Source organism: Podarcis tiliguerta (assembly GCF_965153285.1).
Source record: "Podarcis tiliguerta genome assembly, chromosome: 11".
Taxonomy (NCBI): Eukaryota; Metazoa; Chordata; class Lepidosauria; order Squamata; family Lacertidae; genus Podarcis; species Podarcis tiliguerta.
The window spans coordinates 60,694,473-60,713,399 of record NC_139544.1 but is presented as its reverse complement, the minus strand read 5'-3'; the positions used below and the strand labels follow the sequence as shown (position 1 = coordinate 60,713,399).

Below are 18,927 nucleotides of genomic sequence, written 5' to 3'. Positions count from 1 at the left end.
ATGATCAACACCTGTCTTGGGCCTTCACTTCACTTTCTGAACATGGCCCAGGAGGAAGGACCGTATAACAGTGCCCCACTTGAACGTTTAGTTTGGCATCTCCTTACATATTGGAACTCCCTGCCTATTGATATGAGACAGGCGCCTTCAGTGCATTCTTTTCTGCAACTGACGAAGACATCTTTATGTAGACAAGCTTGCTGAGACGTTTAGAAAATCTGCATGAGTTTTAATTTGTTTTAGTCTTACTTTATTGTGGGTTTAACTTTCTGTATGTTTTAAATTATGTTTGTACTTTTTTGATGATCTTATTTTATCTTTCTGCATAAACGCTTTAAGGTGTGTGTGGGTGTGTGGGTGTGTGTGGGTGTGTATGGAAATAAATACACAAATAAACCTTTGGAAATGGAGCGTAGATGGTAATTTAAGAGCAGTAGCACATAAGGCTGGGAAGGTTAAGTCTGTAAGATTTGGATTTTGAGAACAGGAGGGAAAGTATAAGATCCAAGGAAGTTGTTGAGCCTTACTTATTTTATTCATTCATTCATTTATTATTTATTTCTCTTTTTAAAAACCCTCAAAACAGTTTATGAAAAGAAAAAAACAATAAAAGCATGAGGGAAAATACAATAGTTTAAAATATACAAAGCATTAATATACTAAAACAGGTTAAAATTCACATCAGTTAAGTGGCTTTGTCTTGCCCAACGTAGCCAAAGCAACTTACAGCCCAACAGAACGAGAATGTTTTTCGCAGGCGCCAAAAAGAGTATAGTGAAAGCGCCACTTGATATCAAGAGGCAGGGAGTTCCAAAGTGCAGGGGCTGCCACACTAAACCATCCAGTTCTTGCAAATGAAGAAGGGGTCTTATTTGGTACCTGTCGAATCAAGATGGCAGAATGAACCTTTCGAAAGAAACTGTGCTGATTTTAACCACTGACACAAATAACACCTCTGAAATGGAAGGCAGAAAGAGGGGGGGGGGTCTTCTCCAGATAATAATAATAATAATAATAATAATAATAATAATAATAATAATAATAATATTTTATTTATTTATACCACGCCCTTCCCGGTTCAAAAACCGGGCTAAGGGCAGCTAACAACAAATTTAAAACACTTAATTGTAAAAGCGGCATAAAATACAGTATAAAACCATGAATAACAATAAAATTCAAAGTTCAGAAATCAATTTAGGGGAAATCCATCTAATAAGCATTAGATGATCCCCAGGGCTGGCTGAATTGGTCCTACTTGGGCCAGCAAGGAGACCTGGGGAGAATTAGCTGTGGGGTCTCAGAGTGGGTGATCTTCATAAAAGGGCAGGGGGAGGGAAGAGAAGAGAAGGGAAATAAAAGATCAGGCTGAATTCAGATTAAAGGCCAGGAGGAATAGCTCTGTCTTGCAGGCCCGATGGAAGGAGGTTAAATCCTGAAGGGCCAGAGCATTCCACCAGGTCGGAGCCATCACTGAAAAGGCCCTGGCCCTGGTGGAGGATAGTCTGACTTCCTTAGGGCCCAGGACCTATAAACTATTGTTATTCATGGACCTTACGGTTATCAGGCTCCTATTAGCCCCTGGCCAACTTGGCTGATGGGCCAGGATGGTTGAGAGTCCAGCAACAGCCCCTGGAGAGGTCTCCAGCCCTGCAGGAAGCGAGTTGCCCAGGGCCACCACATCACCAGCACCCCCAAACAGGGCACCCGAGGGTTCATGAGTCTTTTTTCTGCCTTGTAGGGCTTGAGCGTGCCCAGAATCGACCACCCGATAGACCAAAACCGCCTGGAGAATATGGTGAAGAAGGCAGTGCAGGAATACACCTATAAGAACTGCATAGACCCAACAGCTTACCGGCCGTACAAATATTGGGTGACCAGGGAGGAAGGTATGTTTCGCTTACTTGTGCGCAAGGGGTTGCTTCCATAGATATATTTGTTAAATTTTCTGTTTTACAATTCAGAATATACAGTGGTGCCCCGCAAGACGAATGCCTCGCAAGACGGAAAACCCGCTAGACGAAAGGGTTTTCCGTTTTGGAGGTGCTTCGCAGGACGAATTTGCTATGGGCTTGCTTCGCAAGACGAAAATGTCTTGCGATTCCTGGGGGGGGGGGGGTTTGCTCCCCACCCCCTTTTTCTAAGGCACTAAGCTGCTAATCGCCTTTTAGCAGCTAATCCGCTAATCCCTTAAGCCTTTAATAGCTGCTAATAGCCGCTAATAGCGCTAATCCGCTAATCCGCTAATCCGCTAATGGGCTTGATTGCAAGACGAAAAAAACGCAAGACAAAGAGAGTCACGGAACAGATTCTTTTCGTCTTGCGAGGCACCACTGTACATTTAAACAACCTTAAAATATCAATGACTTCCCTTCTTCTCTTCCCATGGCTCATTTTGCATAGTATAAGTCCCTGCATATCTTATGTTAACTAAACCGTTCAGTATTCCATTATTACTTCCATCAAAACTTATTTACACTATTGAATTGATCTTAATGCTGCCGATGTTTTCAAGTGTACACAATTCCCTCCCCCATATATTCAAGAAACATTTTCCAAACTTCTTTAAACGAATGTTCTTCTTGTTTTCTTATTCTGTAAGTTAGATACGCAAGCTACACATATTCCATCAGTTTAAGTTGCCATTCTTCTTTGGTTGGGATCTCGCTCGTTTTCCATTTTTGGGCTAACAAAACACAGGCAGCCGTAATGGCATACATAAATAACCCTTTTTGACACCTGGGAAGCCTTTAGGGCTCCCTTCGAGCTTTACAATTCTATGATTCTATGACTTATTAAAAAATATTTATTGATTCTTTTGAATTCTGGTGCTGGAGGAGACTCTTGAGAGTCCCATGGACTGGAAGGAGATCAAACCTATCCATTCTGAAGGAAATCAGCCCTGAGTGCTCACTGGAAGGACAGATCGTGAAGCTGAGGCTCCAAGACTTTGGCCACCTCATGTGAAGGGAAGACTCCCTGGAAAAGGGAAAGATGGAGGACACAAGGAGAAGGGGACGACAGAGGACGAGATGGTGGGACAGTGTTCTCGAAGAGACCAGCATGAGTCTGACCAAACTGCGGGAGGTAGTGGAAGACAGGAGTGCCTGGCGTGCTCTGGTCCATGGGGTTACGAAGAGTCGGACACGACTAAACAACAACAACAATAATTTCATTTTTAAAAATGTCAAAGCAATTTACAATTATGTATGCATAAAACCATACAGCTGAAATCCATATTTGAAAAGGTTAAAAGCAGGCATTGATTAGGCATACAAGTTACCAGAAAAGAGATTCTGACTTGTAACTTGAACCCATTGGTCATCCAGCCTTGAGGTTTGGAAGGCATGGACTACAGTGCTCTCAGGCTATCCCTGTCCAGGAATGGCCATCGTTGGTCAACCAGACAGAGCTGTTAAACCAGCCTGTGATCCACATTGACTCTTATTCCCAGGCATTTCCTGCCCCTGACAGTAGAGATGGAACATAATTTTCTATAGGTAAAGGTAAAGGGACGCCTGACCATTAGGTCCAGTCGTGGCCAACTCTGGGGATGCAGCGCTCATCTTGCTTTACTGGCCGAGGGAGCCGGCGTACAGCTTCCGGGTCATGTGGCCAGCATGACTAAGCCGCTTCAGGCGAACCAGAGCAGCGCACGGAAACGCCGTTTACCTTCCCACCGGAGCAGTACCTATTTATCTACTTGCACTTTGACGTGCTTTCGAACTTCTAGGTTGGCAGCAGCAGGGACTGAGCAGCGGGAGCTCACCCCGTCATTGCGGGGATTCAAACCCCTGACCTTCTGATCGGCAAGTCCTAGGCTCTGTGGTTTAACCCACAGCGCCACCCGCGTTCCATAATTTTCTATAAGAGGCATTAAAAAAAGAAAAAGTACCTGCTGAGAGAGGCAGCAGTTTTTACACACTTAATTTCACTTGTCCTAAATCATTTGCCTACATTGGATGTCCCTGTTGAGTTCGAGCATGGTGAGAGAGAGAGAATTTTTTCCCCATCTGCTCTCTCCATGCAATACAGGATTTTTACACGCTCATATCACCTCTTTTCTCTAAACAGAGAAGACCCAAAAGCTGTGACATTTCCTCCTAGGGGAGTTGCCGAAACCGCTTCATCATTTGGGTGGCCCTTTTCTGACCCTTTTCCAATTCTACAGCATCTCTTCTTAGGCGAGGTGACCAGAACTGCTCACGGTATGGCCAACGCAGTGGCACCATAGATTTGTACAGCCAATGCTTTGGTCCTCAGTTCCTTCCTTTTTTTGCCCCCTCTGGGCTTTCCATCCTCAACCCTGGCTGCAAAACTCTCCCGTCTCCTTTTTAAATCACAGAGAGGTTCAACCCGGTCTTCATCGGTGACAACAGGTACGCAACGTGGAGAACGGGGCCCTACAACAGCGCGGCGTGGAATCGATACACCACGTACCTTCCACGGATCCCTCGGGTAAGCCTTGTGACTTCGCGGAGATCCGGGGTGGGGTGAAGGTCCCAAAGGAGGCCCCTGCTGTGGACAGTAACTGCCCCTGCGCACCTGGCAGCAGAGCGGCAGAGGGCCAGGCTGCAGCGAAGTCACTCTTAAGCAAGTAATATCCAAGGCAATCACATAAACAGAAACACTGGAAGTCACAAAATATGCACTCTTGATGGATTCTCTAGAAAGCATACAACCAAATAAATATGTCTTATAACCACTGACTTATGACCACTGCTCCATAGCAATTGTTGTTATCCCGTATTTTTCGCTCCATAAGACGCACCTGACCATAAGGCGCAGCTAGTTTTTAGAGGGGGAATGCAAGGGGGGAAATTATTTAAAGGGAACGCTGAGCAGAGCCTGTATGCATCCCAGGCTGTGCTCAGCGCTCCCTTTCACGAGCCGCGTGGAGCGTGTGTGTGGCGCTTGCAAGCTTTTCCCCTCCTCAGGGAAAAGCCCCCAAGAGCCGCACACACGCTTCACGCGGCTTGTGAAAGGGAGCGCTGAGCAGAGCCTCCTGCCTGCATTCGCTCCATAAGACACACACACATTTCCCCTGACTTTTTAGGAGGGGAAAAGTGCGTCTTATGGAGCGAAAAATACAGTACTTTTCCATTCACCATATAGATGGGTTTATGAAGCAATTCTGTCTCCTTCTGCTCTGCTGAAGAAGAATTCCACAAAACAGTAGGTATATCCAGAATCACTGTTCGCAACTTCTGTTTGCGAACTACTTCAGCAGTGTTGGACGCCATAAACAAGGCTTTACAGCCTGTGTTTTCACCAGATAAGAATCTGATACACTGCTTCTTTCAGAGACTTATAAGACTTATGTTTATTTGGTTTTATGTGTTCTAGAGAATCCCTTAAGAGTGCATATTTTGTGACTTCCAGAGATTCAGAAGTTTTCTGTTTATGTGATTTCATATATTTCATATTATATAAAGAGTGTATATCGATATTGTATCATTGTATTTGGTCATCGTGTTGCCTTGGATAGTACTGACTATTGTTGGCAACACAGGGGTTAAATTGTTTGGTTACTCTTAAGCAAGGCCAGCTCCACCATCAGACAGAGTTGGGCAGCAGCCTTGGGCGGCAGGTGCTTGTGGTGAGGAATTATAGAGTTGGAAGGGACCCCAGAGGTCCTCTAGTCCACCCCTCTCCTGCAATGCTCCGCTAAAGCGTCGCTGACAGATGACCACCCAACCTCTGCTTAAAAACCTCCAAGGAAGGAGAGCCCAGCACCTTCTAAAGGAGTTTCTCCCACTGTCAAACAGTGTCCCCCAGCTTAAATTTGTGCAGCTGGTTTTCCAGCCTAGAGGAAGAAGAGGAGGAGTTTGGATTTGATATCCCGCTTTATCACTACCCAAAGGAGTCTCAAAGCGGCTAACAATCTCCTTTCCCTTCCTCCCCCACAACAAACACTCTGTGAGGTGAGTGGGGCTGAGAGACTTCAAATAAGTGTGACTGGCCCAAGGTCACCCAGCAACTGCATGTGGAGGAGCAGGGAAGCGAACTTGGTTCACCAGATTACGAGTCCACCGCTCGTAACCACTACACCACACTGGCAGAACCTTACATTGGTTCCTCATGAAATTCCTTTCCCAGTTTGGGCCCCGGTTCTCCTGCCTCCATGGAGCATTGAGGGGGACACGGGGTCCTGAACTTGAGCATTGCGCTGCATCGTGCCAAATGCACGTGTCCCTGCATAAATCCCAGAGAAATGGGCTCACACTGTGCAATCTTTCCTTGCAGGAGGCTGGGTTAGAGTCGATCCTTCGCGGGATGCCCATGCAATACCCTCCGAAACCTGAGCGTCTCAACAATTACGGTAACTCCTCTGCAATCTTGCATGTCCTACCTGGTTTAGGAACATAGTAAAGGTAAAGGGACCCCTGACCATTAGGTCCAGTCGTGGCCGACTCTGGGGTTGCGGCACTCATCTCGCTTTACTGGCCGAGGGAGCCGGCGTACAGCTTCTGGGTCACGTGGTCAGCATGATTAAACCGCTTCTGGCAAACCAGAGCAGCATTGCACGGAAACGCCGTTTACCTTCCCACCGGAGCGGTACCTATTTATCTACTTGCACTTTGACGTGCTTTCGAACTGCTAGGTTGGCAGGAGCAGGGACTGAGCAACGGGAGCTCACTCCGTCACGGGGATTCGAACCGCCGACCTTCTGATCGGCAAGTCCTAGGCTCTGTGGTTTAACCCACAGCGCCACCCGCATCCCTGTTTAGGAACAAAGGAACCTGCTTTATACTGAATCAATGCTGTCTGTCTGCACTGATGGACAGAGGCTCTCCAGGGTTTCAGGCAGGAAGTCTTTCCTAGCCCTGCCCAGAAAGGCTGGGTATTGAACCCACAACCTTCTGCATACAGAGCTAATATTCTATGCCTGAGCTATGGCCCTTCCCTTAGTTTTTCTCCACATCATCCTGCAGGTCTCTTAGTCACCCATCACTGTCCTTAAAGCCCATCTGATCCATCATTCTTTGTCCAGCCCCCAGATGCTTTTGGGTGTTGGGGTCATAAAAACCAGCAGCTCATCTTTTGAGAGTATACTGCGTCTCAACCTGGAGATTCGGTTTAACTGTCTTGGCCTAACAGCCGTCGGCGAGTTTCGTCATCTGTCAGCTTGGATAACAATCCCTTTTAAAGGCACCTGGCTAGCAGCCATCGTCATCACAAGCAATCATTGCGAATGCCCCTAGTTTAAATTGAGCTGTGATTCCTACATTGTGGGGGGTTGGTCTAGATGGCCCATGGGGTCCCTTCCAACTCTGCAATTCTATGCGCTGCGAGAAAAGGGGCTTCCTTTTCTCTGTTGCCCTGAAACAACTGGTTTACTTGGCTGGCTGGCAGGCAGCCTGCATCCGAGTGTTCGCTTCACTGTAGTAATAATAATAATAATAATTTGTACCCCACCCATCTGGCTAGGTTTCCCCAGCCACTCTGGGCAGCTTCCAACAAAGATGAAAAATACATTAAAATGTCACGCATTAAAAGCTTCCCTAAATAGGGCTGCCTTCAGATGTCTTCTAAATGTCAGGTAGTTGTTTATCTCTTTGACATCTGGTGGGAGGGCATTTCACAGGGCGGGCGCCACTACCGAGAAGGCCCTCTGCCTGGTTCCCTGTAACCTCACTTCTCGCAATGAGGGAACCGCCAGAAGGCCCTCAGCGCTGGACCTCAGTGTCTGGGCAGAACGATGGGGGTGGAGACGAGGCCGTTTAGGGCTTTAAAGGTCAACACCAACACTTTGATTTGTGCTCAAACTTACTGGGAGCCAATGCAGGTCTTTCAAGACCGGTGTTATGTGGTCTCAGCGGCCGCTCCCAGTCACCAGTTTAGCTGCCGCATTCTGGATTAGTTGTAGTTTCCGGGTCACCTTCAAAGGTAGTCCCACGTAGAGTGCATGGCCGTAGTCCAAGTGGGAGATAACTAGAGCATGCATCACTCTGGTGAGACAGTCTGCGGGCAGGTAGGGTCTCAGCCTGCATACCAGATGGAGCTGGTAAACAGCTGCCCTGGACACAGAATGGACCTGCGCCTCCATGGACAGCTGTGAGTCCAAAATGACTCCCAGGCTGCACACCTGGTCCTTCAGGACCAGGGAGTCCTCCACACCAGCCTGCCCCCTAAGAACAGTACTTCTGTCTTGTCAGGATTCAACCTCAAGCCATTAGCCGCCATCCATTCTCCAACCGCCTCCGGGCACTTGCACATAAAACTCCCTCCTAGTTTTCCAGGGGCACAAGCTCTCCTCTCTCTCTCTCTCTTCCCCACCCATTTTCTTCAGAACGGGAAGTGGTGGTGAACATGCTGAACAGCTTGTCTCGGAAGCAGCTTCCGTCCATACAGCACCGTTACACCATCCCGGGAAGGATGCCTTATCAAGGCTACTACAGCCCCTGCACGGGACGCCATTACTGCTTGCGAGGGATGGACTACTACGTCGACGGGGCGCCCACCAACGAGCGACAGATCAGCCAGCTAGTTGAGAAGATTGTAAGGTTCGGAGGGTTTTGCAGACCACACCCCAACTCCTCCCTCTCAGGGCTCTTGCAGGGGGGGGCTTGGAAAGGGGGGGGATAGAAAAGACTCTGTGCTGGGCCCGGGGGTAACCCATGAAACACAGTCCAGGTCCAGTCCAGAATCCGAAGGTTCTGCTAGGAGTCAGTCCGACAGGGCCAAGGCAGGACACGAGGCAGGAAACCAGGCAAGGACAGGCACAGGATCTCAGGCGGGATCTGGCATACAGCAATGTTGCTCCCGCAACCTGGGGTGGGGTCCGACAGCCTTTTATCTTTTGTCAGGGTAGTGGCTGGTCCTGATCCCCTGGCGACTCACCTCCCTGTCTCGCCCGAAGGCGAGCACTCCTCCTGCGAGTACTCAGGTCTCTCCTTCTCTCAGACCTCAGTCTCTCCAGCTCGGGAGACTTCGGTGGGTTACTAGACCCAGGGGCCATCTCAGCCTCCCCTGACCCAACCGGTAGTGGAGCAGCTGTAAGTGATGGCCCAGCTGGAGGCAACAAGGTCATCCCCGCATCTAGAGCCAGGGCAGGCTCAGGCCCCTGACTCGGCCCAGCTGGTGTTTGTTGCAGGGGAACCTGTGCAGACTGGGACTCTTCAGGATCAGGCCCCAGACTTGATTCAGATAATGCCTGAGGCAAAGGATCCGGTGCAGACTGAGACTCCTCTGGCTCCAAGTCCCAGCCCATGACCCAGGCCATCACAGACTCCACCATAAGCTCCTCATTGGAACATATACACAGGGTGCACACTGCAATGTGTCCTCATGTGGGGTGGGTTTTAATAGGTAGGAGAGGATAAATGAATTGCGATTCATCCCCCCAGGTGCCCACATGTTTGTGTTGAACAGACATAACATCAGCTTACTGTATGCATTTAAATGCGAAGCTGAGTTGAAAGTCCCATCCTTAGCAGTAAATTAAAAGCGTATGAATTAGGCTGCAAAGCCTTCTTTTGAACAAGTCCAACTGCAGAGCAAGATGGTTCCCCCTTTTCTTGCGCTCCTTAACAAAGAATCAGACAGCAGGCTGTGAAGTAAGTTTAAAATGGAGTTTACTTACTCATAGCTATGCACTGGGTTGTCAGCAACCGCAGCAGTAAAAATTTGCAGGTAAAATACTTGCATTTGCAGAAGGAATAGCCTCAGGCATGCATGTGTGTGAGCTGGAGCAGTTAGACTAATAATAATAATAATAATTTATTATTTGTACCCCGCCCATCTGGCTGGGTCTCCCCAGCCACTCTGGGCAGCTTCCAACAAAGATTAAAAATACATTAAAATGTCACACATTAAAAACTTCCCTGAAGATGTCTGCTCCGAGCACTGATCGAAGAGAGGGAAGGAGGGGGAACAGGAAATACTATTATGTTCCTTTCCCCTCCTGTCCTGAGGGGGAAATGACCTCACACAGAGCCCTCTCTACCAATTACATGTCTATGGCTTGAGTCTTCCTATCAGCAATACAGCTCTGTGATCTTACCTCCTACTCATTCTAACTGGCAAGAATATGTGTTGTTAGATTTGGCTGCTAATCTCCCACATCAATTGCATGCACAGTTTTATTAAAGCACCCAAAGTCCCATCTTTGACTCAAAGGTTTTCAAAAGGATCTCTCGGTCGAGGTTTGGTGAAGATGCCAGCGGTCATCTCTTTGGCAATACAGTGGTACCTCTGGTTGCAAATGGGATCCGTTCCAGAGTCCCGTTAGCAACATGAGCAGAACGCACCCCGTGTCTGTGCATTCATGGGTCGCAGTTCACCGCGTCTGTGCATGCACGTGACATCATTTTGAGCGTCTGCGCATGCGCGAGCGGCGAAACCTGGAAGTAACCCTTTCCAGTACTTCTGGGTTGCCACAGGACGCAACCTCAAAACGTGCAACCTGAAGCAAACGCAACACGAGGTATGATTGTAGGCCAATTCAACTAGGCCATTGCGCAGGCAGCGGTACTCACCCTGACCCTGACCCTGACCCCCTGATGTGCTTGGTTTTCCCTTGAACTTCTCGCTCTGCAATACCTTTGGAAAAGCTCTGCTTGTCTTTCATCTGTCAGATAGGTTTCTCCTGCGCCAACCCCAAATCCATAGTCCGCCAGGCCAGCTCCCTGCATGCTCAGCCACAGCTACATACACTGACTCTGTGAAAGACAAAGCTACACATCCTTCTTTATAACTGCCGTGAGAAAGGGGACCGTTTCCAAACATAAAGACATACCCACCTGGTTCCCTTGTAATCTTTAGCGCCTCCAGCCTGGTCAGCAACCGGTCAGCCTAACAGTTCATAGTCAAGGTAAAGGGACCGCTGACCATTAGGTCTAGTCGTGGACGACTCTAGGGTTGCGGCGCTCATCTCGCTTTATTGGCTGAGGGAGCCGGCGTACAGCTTCCGGGTCATGTGGCCAGCAGGACTAAGCCGCTTCTGGCGAACCAGAGCAGCGCACGGAAACGCCGTTTACCTTCCCGCCGGAGCAGTACCTATTTATCTACTTGCACTTTGACGTGCTTTCGAACTACTAGGTTGGCAGGAGCAGGGACCGAACAATGGGAGCTCACCCCGTCATGGGGATTCAAACCGCTGACTTTCTGATCAGCAAGATGTGGTTTAACCCACAGCGCTGTGCTCCTCTTTTTATGAGGGCTCGATCCATCTCAGTGGGAGCACTTCCTTTCCTGCTTAGAATTCCCACTGCATTTGCAATGTCTGGTCTCGTTGTCGTGGTAAGGTGCAAATGTTTCCCTATTGTTGACCTGCACTGGTTGTGGTCAGGCAAGAGCTTTGATTCATGTTTGCTCTCCAGGAAATCGACGGTCATTGGTGTGGCTACTGTGTTGGCTTCTCGCAGCTTCAGGCTGTCAAGCAATTCAGCAACTTTCCTCCTTTGGCTTAGAATATAAGATCCATCCTCCTAAATTTCAATTCTGACACCCCAATAGTGGGAGCCACTTCCTAGTTCTTTCACCTCCACTTCTTTGCCTAATAATAATAATAATAATTTATTATTTGTATCCTGCCCATCTGACTGGGTTTCCCCAGCCACTCTGGGTGGCTTCCAACAAAGATTAAAAATACATTAAAATGTCACACATTAAAAACTTCCCTGAACAGGGCTGCCTTCAAATGTCTTCTAAATGTCAGGTAGTTGTTTATCTCTTTGACAACTGATGGGAGGGCGTTCCACAGGGCGGGTGCCACCACCGAGAAGGCCCTCTGCCTGGTTCCCTGCAACCTCACTTCTCACAATGAGGGAACCGCCAGAAGGCCCTCAGAGCTGGACCTCAGTGTCCAGGCAGAACAATGGCTATGCTCCTTCAGGTCTACTGGGACGAGGCCATTTAGGGCTTTCAAGGTCAGCACCAACACTTTGAATTGTGCTTGGAAACGTACTGGGAGCCAGTGTAAGTCTTTCAGGACCTAAGTGTCTTAAGTGGCCAGCAGCCTGGGAGGGAGGGGTCAATTAGCCATGATTGTTAATTCACCATGATTGTTAAGTGGAACCTGTGCAAAAGCAGAGTACCTCTACTGGGAACCAAAAACAACACACACACACACCCAACACATTAGGAAATGGTCATCAACTTTGCGCCCTGGCTGTGAGAAGCTGCTGACCACTCTTGGGCACAGAACACTGGGCTGGTTGGGTCTTGGTCTGATCCTGCAATGCAGCTCTTCTCTAGTGTCCTGCTTTCCCCTCCAAGTTCTTCCCCATGGCTCTAGCTCTGATCCACCCGCTGAGATGCCAGCCAAGCTCTCCTGCAGCCCTTTAATGGCAACCTCTCTCTTTCCCCCACTGCTCTTCCAGGAATTTCCCGTACTACGACCACCACCACGAGATGACTCTTTGTGCACGAATGCCCGACCTGCCGCCTGGTTTCCCGTATATGAACCTTAGGTGAGGAACCCAAACAGGTTTGGTGAGGGGAAGGAGCTGGGCTGGGGAAGCGTGGTTGCGCACAAGGGATGTGTGTTGCCTGGGGACCGTTCCCGGAGACCAAACCTCGTGAACAGATTTTCCCCAAGGATAGCTTGGTTGCCAGCAAACCAGATAATAATAATAATAATAATAATAATAATAATAATAATAATAAATTTATTTATAACCCACCCTCCCCGGCCAGAGCCGGGCTCAGGGCGGCTAACACCAATAAAATCACAGTAAAAATATAATGGGGGGAAAGGGGGGGGGACCAATTTAAAATACAGGTTAAAATGCAGTTTAAAATGCAGGCTCGTTTTAAAATAGCAGATAAATCTAGACCATAAGGGGAGGGAAAACATAATGGTCAGACCGAGTCCAAACCAAAGGTCAGATGGAACAGCTCTGTCTTGCAGGCCCTGCGGAAAGATGTCAAGTTTGCAGGGCCCTGGCCTCTTGTGACAGAGCGTTCCACCACATCGGGGCCAGTGCTGAAAAGGCCCTGGCCCTAGTTGGGACCAAGCTAACCTCCTTGAGGCTCGGGACCTCCAAAGTGTTGTTATTTGTGGACCTTAAGATGCTCCACGGGGCATACCAGGAGAGGCGGTCCCGTAGGTACGTGGGTCCTATAGCCACATAGAGCTTTAAAGGTCAAAACCAGCCCCTTAAACCTGACCCTGTGCTCCACCGGGAGCCAGTGCAGTTGGTAAAGCACTAGATGAATGCGATCCCGTGGCAAGGATATTGTAAGTAGCCTTGCCGTGGCATTCTACACCCGCTGGAGTTTCTGGGTCAGCTTCAAGGGCAGCCCCGCGTAGAGCGAGTTACAGTAATCAAGCCTGGAGGTGACCGTCGCATGGATCACTGTGGCCAGATCAGGGCGGGAAAGGTAAGGGACCAACTGCTTAATACGCCGGAGATGAAAAAATGCCACCTTTGCTGTGGCTGCAACCTGCGCCTCCTCTAGCAGGCAGCCAGAGGCGGAGTCTGGATAATAGGATCAGCGCCTGTTGGATCAGGCCAAGGGAGACTGGGTTACACAGTCAACCTTGGTTGACTGGAACAACTGAAACACAGGTGCTACCTTCTGCTGGGGGATGAACGCAACCCTGCCTTGGTCCAGCAGGAGAAATGAGGCAAGGAAGGTTTCAAAAGTCACACAGCGGACCTCTGGGTGATGTTTTCAGCATTTGCTCTCTAGTGCGTCTTCCTCAAGAGAAAGTCAGACCCCTGCTCTGGTCAGATCTCACCTGGAGTACTGTGTCCAGTTCTGGGCACCACAGTTCAAGAAGGACACTGACAAACTGGAACGTGTCCAGAGGAGGGCAACCAAAATGGTCAAAGGCCTGGAAACGATGCCTTATGAGGAACGGCTAAGGGAGCTGGGCATGTTTAGCCTAGAGAAGAGGAGGTTAAGGGGTGATATGATAGCCATGTTCAAATATAGAAAAGGATGTCACATAGAGGAGGGAGAAAGGTTGTTTTCGGCTGCTCCAGAGAAGCGGACACGGAGCAATGGATCCAAACTACAAGAAAGAATATTCCACCTAAACATTAGGAAGAACTTCCTGACAGTAAGAGCTGTTGGACAGTGGAATTTGCTGCCAAGGAGTGTGGTGGAGTCTCCTTCTTTGGAGGTCTTTAAGCAGAGGCTTGACAACCATATGTCAGGAGTGCTCTGGTGGTGTTTCCTGCTAGGCAGGGGTTGGACTCGATGGCCCTTGTGGTCTCTTCCAACTCTATGATTCTGTGATTCTATGATTCTATGATTCTATTCTAAGTGGAGTGCGCCTCCAGGGGTGAAGTCAACCAAAGTGACCTCCTTGGGGTGCGAGCTTGGGGAGTGTGTCAGTGGCGTCACAACAGGGGGCAGTGCGCCCTGGGTGCCATGTCTGGGGGGGGTGACAAGAAGACACTCCACAGGGGCTCGCGGCAGTGTGAGCAGCCATTGCGCCACTGCAGCCGCATGTGGAGGATCCCGCAGCCGGCGAGCAGAGGATCCCAGCGCCAGCAGCAAACCTCTATGTACAGCGCATGTGCGGCATCGCACGCATGTGCTGTACGTAATGACGATGCACATGCACTGTACATAGCGGTTTGCCCCCAGCGTTGCTCCAGCACTGGACGGACAGCGATCCTCCACATGCAGCTGGAGTGGCAACGGAGGGGTCCTGGCACTGTCCATGTGGACATATGCCCTACATAGCGACGCCTTGCCTCGGGTGTTACGGTGCCCTTGTTCGCCCCTGCAGTGTGTAAGGGCAGTCCTAGGCTGCCCGGATGACAGGACCCCCTTCTCACCCTCGCTGATGAGGGCTTGAGACCCATCGGCTGCCCTCACCTGGCTTAGCCAGCCAGTTGAAGCTGCTCCCAGGAAAGGAACGCTGTTTTGCGCTGGCAGCTTCTAGGAGCCACAGGTAAGAGCTGAGTGCAGGGCGAGGACCAAAGGTGGACAGACTATTCCAGAAGTAGCACAACGTGTGTCCACCCACCCCATAGGTAAAGGTAAAGGGACCCCTGACCGTTAGGTTCAGTCACAGACGACTCTAGGGTTGCGGCGCTCATCTCGCTTTACTGGCCGAGGGAGCCAGCGTACAGCTTCCGTGTCATGTGGCCAGCAGGACTAAGCCGCTTCTGGCGAACCAGAGCAGCGCACAGAAATGCCGTTTACCTTCCCGCCAGAGCTGTACCTGTTTATCTACTTGCACTGGCGTGCTTTCGAACTGCTAGGTGGGCAGGAGCAGGGACAGAGCAACGGGAGCTCACCCCGTCGCAGGGATTCAAACTGCCGACCTTCTGATTGGCAAGCCCTAGGCTCCGTGGTTTAGACCACAGCGCCACCCGTGTCCCTCCTCCACCCCATACACCCCTCTAAAAGGTATATCTGAAGAATATCAGAAGATATACTGCAGGGACTGACTAAGCCATCCTTCCGCAGCCTAGTGCTTTCCAGATGTTTTGCTCCCACCAGCTGGCTGCGGCTGATGGGAATCGTAATCCAAAACATCTGGAGGGCACCAGACTGGCAAAGGCTGCCATAGTGATTGCTTCTGTGCGTCTGTGTCCTGGAAATGAGGTGGATTTCTCTGTTTGCCAGGCAGTTGGAGGCTACCTCTCTCTGCCAGTACAAATAAAATCTGGTTTTTTGCTTTCCGAAATCCCTACACGGAGGGCATTTAATTGGGAGCTTCACCATGAAGGCAATGGGGAGGCAGTATGAACAATTTGACAGGTATGTGTTGAGCAGGCATGTCTCTCAATACCTGGGGGGGGGGGGGATATATATTGTATTGGCCCGAATATAAGCCCCACTTTCCCCCCAAATTCCAACCGTCTAAAGTTAAAGTGCAGCTTAAATTCCCGACCTTACAAAAATTGGCTTTTACGATACCGCTGCTGAAATAGACATACGGCAAAACGGACCAAAAAAATGTTTTATTGGCGATTTGCAAGCTTGAGACTGTTAATTGGCCATTTATGGGTGTGAGTGGCTGCGGAATTGAAGCAATGAATACCGATTTGTGATTTTAGCAATTGTACGGTAACGTTGCGGGCTTGCAAGATCAAAGGCTTAATTAGGCTCGGAGTTACAATTCTACCAACCGCAGCGGTTTTCAGCTTGTACCCCGTGCATAGGCAAACTCCGGCCCTCCAGATGTTTGGGACTACAATTCCCATCATCCCTAGCTAACTGGACCAGTGGTTGGGGTGATGGGAATTGTAGTCTCAAACATCTGGAGGGCCGGAGTTTGCCTATGCCTGCTGTAACCCAATTTTAAGGGAGCGGCTTATATTTGGGTATTGTCTTTTTTCTCCCCCCCCCCCCGAATTTTAAAGGTGTGGCTTATTTGTGGGTGCGGCTTATATTCGTGCCAATCCAGTATATATCCACCTTTCCCTTTCCAGGGCCATTGGGGTGTTTGGGTGGTTCCAGATAAAACACCTACATGGATATAGCAGGACCACAACAGCAGTCAGGTGGGGGGCAAAGGGGCACCGCAACCAACTCTCAGCCCCAGGCCTTGGACATTTCCAGGTTTTCGATTCCTGTGATGTTGCAGCACTCACTGGAGAAGTCAGATTAGGATAAAGGCCTTGATTAGGATAAAGATTCGTTCTAAAGTTCACAGGGTGTATAGATGGTTTGTTTACTGAAGGCACTTCTAACCTGCCCTTTAAGCATAAAACAGGCCAGCAACAAAAGTTAAAAATTAAAAAGAAAAGAGCATGGAGAAGGAGGCTAGAGGCTGCTGCTCACATTGCCATCTTGGCACTTTAACTCTGTTTAACCAAAGACGTTTCTCAGTGCAGCTTACAGAAATAATCAGTGCTGAGTAGTCCTTCTCCTCCAACTCATACTCTAAAAAGACATGGCAAAAAAGGGAAAAGAGAGGTGAAGAAAGATGCATGCATGTACTGTATCTTGTGGGTCTCCATTCTAAGTTTCTCCTTGGTTGCACTCACAAAGACATAGCACACAAGGAAAAAGGTAGAGGAGGGAAGATATATCTTGTCGAGGTCCACCTTAAGCTTTTTCCTGGTTGCACTCATAATGTTCCCGCTTCTGAGAGGCCCTTCTCATTATTCATCGTCTCCTGGAGCTCTGCCCTGTGACTTCCTTGTACTAGTCAGTTTGCCTTCCACGTCTTGCAGAGCTTTCAGCGAGATGATCGCAATTGTGGCGTAAATTCTGAGCTTGGGTTGGCAGTTTTGAGTGCATGTCTGATTTCAGTATTTGCGTTTCCAAAAGTGTAGCAGTAAAATAACGAACCTCCAGGGGCGTGGAAATGCAGAGCATCAAGAAAGTGATGTCATAGCTTTGCGAAAGCTGAGCTGGTCCAAGTGTGAGCAATTGCCTGGTTAGATAAAGTCTGCTTAACAGCCGCCCCCCCCCCCCGCCCCCATGCCTCCTTGGATTCAACGATGGAAGTAAAAAATGAATGTGCCAAAAGAAGCACGTTCAAATTGCGCTCGAGAGGAACGCAGATTCCACCCCCACAGATGCAAATCAGTCCTACTTATGGAAAAAGGGAGTGTCTCTTGCAAAATTGCTCTGTCTGTGTGCTGACACCGGTCTGGAATCTGGAATCCTGTGCCAGAAGGAGAGGGGAACAGTCTAGAAGGGCCAGGAAGGAAGGAAAGAAGGAAGGAAGGAAGGAAGGAAGGAAGGAAGGAAGGAAGGAAGGAAGACGGAAAAGTGGTCCTTCAGAAATGAGTCATGGGCATAATTGGCTCTTTAGGTTGTTTTTACTATCTCAGCCAGCATCAAGGAAATAATGTTGAAGACAACGCAGAAAGAGTACTTAACCTCAGTTAAACTTTCATATACAGTGGTACCTTGGTTTACAACCATAATCCGTTCTGGAGGTCAGGTTGTAAGCCAAAGCAGGTTGTAACCCAAGGAGCGCTTTCGCCAATGGGGCCAAAAAATGGGTTGTAATTTTTTTTAAATGGTTGTAATCCAAAAAAAAGGGACACGCACTTCCGAGTTTGACGTGGTTGTAATCTAAAATGGCTGTAATCCAAAGTGGTTGCAAATGGTATACATTAAAAAATACTTCACCAATGTGCTGGCGCAAGGAAGGAAGAGGCAGCCATATGGGCTGTTGTGGTGGACATGCCCAAAGGTAGTAAATTTTGGGCAAGTGCTTAATGATATAAGTAAAATTACACATTTAAAAGGTGAAAACTTGAATGCTTGGTACAGGAGAGCATGCTTGGCTTATTGCCCTTATGGAAAAATGGGCTCGCAAATCAGGACTAGCAAGAGGAACAAAGCACAAATATACCTTTGCGGGACAAGGGGGACTCTTCATTGGGTTTCCAAAATCTCCAGAAAACCAAAGACCAGTTTCGAAGGTTTATAGAGGTTTACTGTTATAAGTCGTGGTGCATGTATGGGAATACAGGTTTTCATAATGAAATTTTGTGCTTCTCCGGGCAAATAAAGAAAGTTTTTTTAAAAAAAGTTAGTTATAAAATATTTTTAATAAATAAGTAAGTGTGCATCACTACCACCTAAGTACAATGGAGACAGCTTGGGAGGCCCCTTACTGAAATAGTGTGAGAGAAAAATATGTCTGCATATTTCCTGCATCGCAGGGGGTTGGACTAGATGACCCGTGGGGTCCCTTCTCTACAATTCTACATGTGGTGAGTGTGCATGTGGTCTGTAGGTGTGCTGTATGGGGTTGTATATCTCATATGTGGCCCATTGAGTTGTGTCTGACCAGCAACGGGACCCGGAGGTCAAAAAGACACACGCACAATCGCAGTCTGCAAATCAAAGTCATAGTCTGCTCCATGTAAAACCTTTTTTCTTTCTCTCTCCCTGCCAGGTGGGATACAAGCCATTTTAAGAAGGCTGGAGGGGCACAGAGGGACAGCTTTATCATTCATCCTGAATTTGTTTCGGAATCATTCCCCCATCCACCGTGTTGGTAGTAGAGAGTTGAGACAGGCTGCCATTAAAATTGCCGCTGGTGACTAA

General features: G+C 48.7%; 1 protein-coding gene across 2 annotated transcripts in view; it reads left to right on the top strand.

Moving 5' to 3' along the window:
* Window positions 1-18,927, top strand: part of SPMIP6 (sperm microtubule inner protein 6) — a 29,263-nt gene extending 10,336 nt beyond the window's left edge. The window contains exons 2-7 of one of the 2 annotated variants that reach the window (XM_083403180.1): window positions 1,739-1,886; window positions 4,343-4,455; window positions 6,244-6,319; window positions 8,291-8,499; window positions 12,324-12,413; window positions 18,776-18,927. In XM_083403180.1, the coding sequence (XP_083259306.1) occupies window positions 1,739-1,886; window positions 4,343-4,455; window positions 6,244-6,319; window positions 8,291-8,499; window positions 12,324-12,413 (636 nt within the window). In that variant the 3' untranslated portion in view covers window positions 18,776-18,927. Of the gene's footprint in view, window positions 1-1,738; window positions 1,887-4,342; window positions 4,456-6,243; window positions 6,320-8,290; window positions 8,505-12,323; window positions 12,414-18,775 lie in introns of both variants that reach the window. The other variant, XM_083403179.1, reaches the window with a different exon arrangement.